At 41.4% G+C, this 3,966-nt stretch overlaps 1 protein-coding gene across 2 annotated transcripts; it reads right to left on the minus strand.

The window, feature by feature from the left end:
* Positions 1-532: 532 nt before the first annotated feature.
* On the minus strand, positions 533-2,712 carry mgp (matrix Gla protein). Of its 2 annotated transcripts, none has more exons than XM_057328059.1 (5): positions 2,632-2,712; positions 2,449-2,514; positions 1,624-1,653; positions 1,323-1,404; positions 533-900 (listed from the first exon to the last, which is right to left on the minus strand). In XM_057328059.1, exons 2-5 carry the CDS (start codon positions 2,507-2,509, stop codon positions 735-737), a joined length of 339 nt encoding a protein of 112 aa, XP_057184042.1. In that variant the 5' UTR covers positions 2,510-2,514; positions 2,632-2,712; the 3' UTR covers positions 533-734. The 2 variants fall into 2 exon arrangements, with proteins under 2 accessions (XP_057184042.1, XP_057184041.1); XM_057328058.1 differs by having other exon boundaries at positions 2,449-2,517; positions 2,632-2,693.
* Between the last annotated feature and the right edge of the window lie 1,254 nt (positions 2,713-3,966).

Here is a 3,966-nt window from a genome sequence, read left to right on the forward strand (position 1 = left end):
TCTTTTAATTAAAACACGTTTCTCTCGTTCTCTCTTTCATTTGATCTTTTTTGTGTGTTCAAATGTAAATCTCTTCAGTGTTTACCACTGACGACAGACCACTCTCTGTTTGTCTCTGTCGCATGTAGATATTGAGATGTAACTGTATTTATGAGTGTGTGTGTGTGCATGCGTATGTTTGTGTGTGTGTGTCCTGTAATCTGGAAAATCATGATTTTAGGTTTTTTTTTCAGATCAACTGTCTGTATTTCTGGAACAGGTGCAGGTGTTGTTGTGGGTCTTTGTATGCAGACAACATTTCCTACAGTTTATGAATTGGTTCCGTTGACTTTGTATGTTTTTCTGATGTGGAGTAAGAGTCTGTCAAAGGGTTAGGCCTTTTCCCTTCACAGCAGCTGAGAAGAAAGTTTGAGTACATGTGACTTATCAGCTCAAAGAAATTCAGACTCATAATAAGTGCAATCGTTCATAAACTCATTTAAAATAATCTCATTTAAAATTATCAGAAATAATCATAACAATCTGATGCAGAATGAAAGGTGTCCAGTAGTTTAATTGTGAAAGTTATATTTGGGTAACAAATGCGCAATATAAAACAGCAAAACTATTATAACAAACAGACTGTGTGACATCACAAGAAATACAGAAACGTCAATTCAGCTCTGAATGAATGTCATTATGAATCTTCATATGTAAATATGTAGAGAGCACATGAAAATAAATGATGTTATGTGTCAGTATGGACGAAGGTGAGGGAAACTCTGATGTTGGTTAGCGTTGAGTTGCAGACCACCAAAATACGCTTGATAGGCCAACGGGAAACCGTAGCGATGAGCAAAAAGTCGACAGGGTGGGTAATCTTCACAAATCTCTGCCCTGCGCTCAGATGGAGATTTCACTCTGAAAAACACAAAAAATAAAACCATAATCAGAAGCATGACATTTGTAGTGAAACTGGTGCTCTGCAAATGATATTAAATCCCCCAAAACATGCTTAGTGAAAGTGAAAGTGACCTATTAGTCAGATATGGTGACCCATACCCGAAATGTGACCTCTGCATTTAACCCATCCAGAGAGTAGTGAACACACGCACAGCAAGTGGTGAACACACGTACACCCGGAGCAGTGGGCAGCTATCACTGCAGCGCCCGGGGAGCAAGTAGGGGTCAGGTGCCTTGCTCAAGGACACCTCAGTCGTTACCCGCCGGCCCTGGGAATCCAACCGGCAACCTTCTGGTCACGAGTCCGACTCTCTAACCATTAGGCCACGACTGCCCCAAACCTTTACTGTAATAAAACTGTGCTTATGTGTGTAGCCTACCTTCTGTAGAGGTACTGGTCGGACAGTCTGACTCGTGGGCCATTCATGAAAGTATTTGCTCGATATCGATTCACAAACACGTCTGAAAGAAAACAGTAGCTTTGATACTAAAAACAATATGAATAAAATACAAACACAACACAAGCTGACTGAAGACTGTGTGTGCTCTAACATTTCAAAGTTTCCACGTCTGTCCTCAGTTGTGTATGAAGTTCATAGCAGATGTGTTAAATGTGACTGCTTCAGAAGAAAATGGCTTCACATTATAAAGCTCAAGCCAAAACAAACCATGAGCGCTTACCCTCAAATGACTCACGACTCTCTTGAGAATCTACAACACAGAGAATTCTGTTATACTCTGAGCGAAAGAGAAAGAGAGAGTGTGTGTTGTGTGTGTGTGTGTGTGTGTGTGGATGAGAGAGAGAGAGAGAGAGAGAGAGAGAGAGAGTGTGTGTGTGTGTGTGTGTGGATGAGAGAGAGAGAGAGAGAGAGAGAGAGAGTGTGTGAGGAGAGAGAGAGAGAGAGAAGATGAGAGAGAAAGTGATGAGTGAGAGAGAGAGAGAGTGAAGTGAGTGAGCTGGAGAAGAGAGAGTAGTGAAGAGAGGAGTGAGAGAGGAGAGAGAGTGAAAGAGAGAGAGAGAGAGAGAGAGAGAGAGAGAGAGAAGAGAAGAGTGTGTTGTGTGTTTTGGATGAGAGAGAGAGAGAGAGAGAGAGAAGTGTGTTGTTTGTGTGTGGATGAGTAGAGAGAGAGAGAGAGAGAGAGAGAGACGAGAGAGAGATTTTTTGAGATGTGTGTTGTGTTGGGTGTGTAGAGAGAGAGAGAGATGAGTACGGAGAGGAGAGAGAGAGAGAGAGAGAGAGATGTGTTTGTGTGTGGTGGATGAGAGATGACTGATGTATGTAGAGATGAGAGAGATGAGTAGAAGTGCGTGCGTGCGTGCGTGCGTGCGTGTGTGTGTGTGTGGATGAGAGAGAGAGAGAGAGAGAGAGAGAGAGAGAGAGAGTGAGTGTGTGTGTGTGTGTGTGTGTGTGCGTGCGTGCGTGCGTGCGTGCGTGCGTGCGCGTGTGTGTGTGTGTGGATGAGAGACAGAGATTGTTTGCCGTCTGTGGACAGTTTCATACTAACCGTAGCAAACACAGAGAAGCAGAGAAGCCCACAGTAAAACAATGTGAAGTATAAAACGCATGACGGCTGCTAGAAACAAACACACAGACACACACAGAAGACAAGGTAGCATTTAACAACAGACAGACACACAACAGACACTAACATTATGACGAGAAGCAGCAGAGTTTGTCTGTGACGTACCTGAAGAGTTGAATGTGTGTGAGAGGATCTGCTTCTAAAATCTCAGAAACTTTTATAACGTTTGCTGTTTTTCACAAGCCCTTATAAACCCTTCAACACCCCTTACCACACCCACCCCGTCTCTCTCCCTCTCTCTCTCTCTTTTTTCCACCTACATGATCAGACCGTTAACTCACTTTCTCCCACTAAAAACAAAAACACACACGAACACACGCGCACACACTCTCTGAGCACTTCAGGAGGTTTTGGTCTGGCTGAACGAGAACGCTAGTCAAACATTTTACATGAATTTACCCAAACAGACAGTCCTGTTACAGTTTGGTGTAAAATCTTTGATGGGGTTATTATGGCCATCGCTCTATTTGACTGTGAGGTTGAATCTGTGCGTATGAATCATACGTCCAACTCGGTTTTTGACAAGTTGACCATGCAGGGCTGAACTAGGCAGATAAATATTCAAAAACATTCTCTCAAATTCTGGACACCCAAGAGCTGAGAAAACCAGTCCCATTATTAAAGAAAATATACAATTTATATTTGGGCCATTGACAAAATAAAAGTAAGAACCAAAGTAAACAAGAATATTATCGGGCCCTAAACAGACATTACAATCTGCAGAATAGCTCTACACTGTTAGAAACATAAACAAGGCAAGGCAAGTTTGTTTATTTAGCACATTTCATACACAAGGTAATTCAAAGTGTAATTCAAACAGAGACGGATCCAGACGGAGACGGAAATATATTTGGAAGAATGCTTGTAACCAAACAGTTCTTGGCCACCATTGACTACCATAGTAGGAAAAATACGGTAATCAAAAGTGCCTCAGAACTATTTGCTTTCCTACATTTTTATAATATCTTCTTTTGTGTTCATCAGAACGTTAGGGTGAACGGGCATTTAAATTGACAAACTGAGGAGACAGAAATGAACATGTTATTTACCTTATAGTTTATCTAATTATTTGAACAGCTAAACATTGCTATTAACCTATAATAATTATTTTATTTTAGCATTAATAATTTGTATTATTTGCCATATTTTGTTCACTCTCTTGTGTGTGTGTCTAAAAGTACTTTGTTGATTTACACACATAATAAAAGTCCGGGGGCCCGTTTCAATAAGGAGGTTCAACCAACACAGAGTTAAAATGTGAACGCTGAGATGTTTAACACGAGATGCGAAACTTTGAGTTTTTAGTTTCAGAACAGCTGATTTGAGTTAGTTCTATCAACTCTGGGTAGACTTACCTTGAGTTAAGCGCGTGCACCACAACTACGACAAGCCATGATCAATGGAGCTCCGAAATTACGATTTACCATGGCAACGGCACCA

The sequence above is a fragment of the Triplophysa rosa genome, unplaced genomic scaffold, assembly GCF_024868665.1.
Source record: "Triplophysa rosa unplaced genomic scaffold, Trosa_1v2 scaffold359_ERROPOS111650+, whole genome shotgun sequence".
Lineage (NCBI taxonomy): Eukaryota > Metazoa > Chordata > Actinopteri > Cypriniformes > Nemacheilidae > Triplophysa > Triplophysa rosa.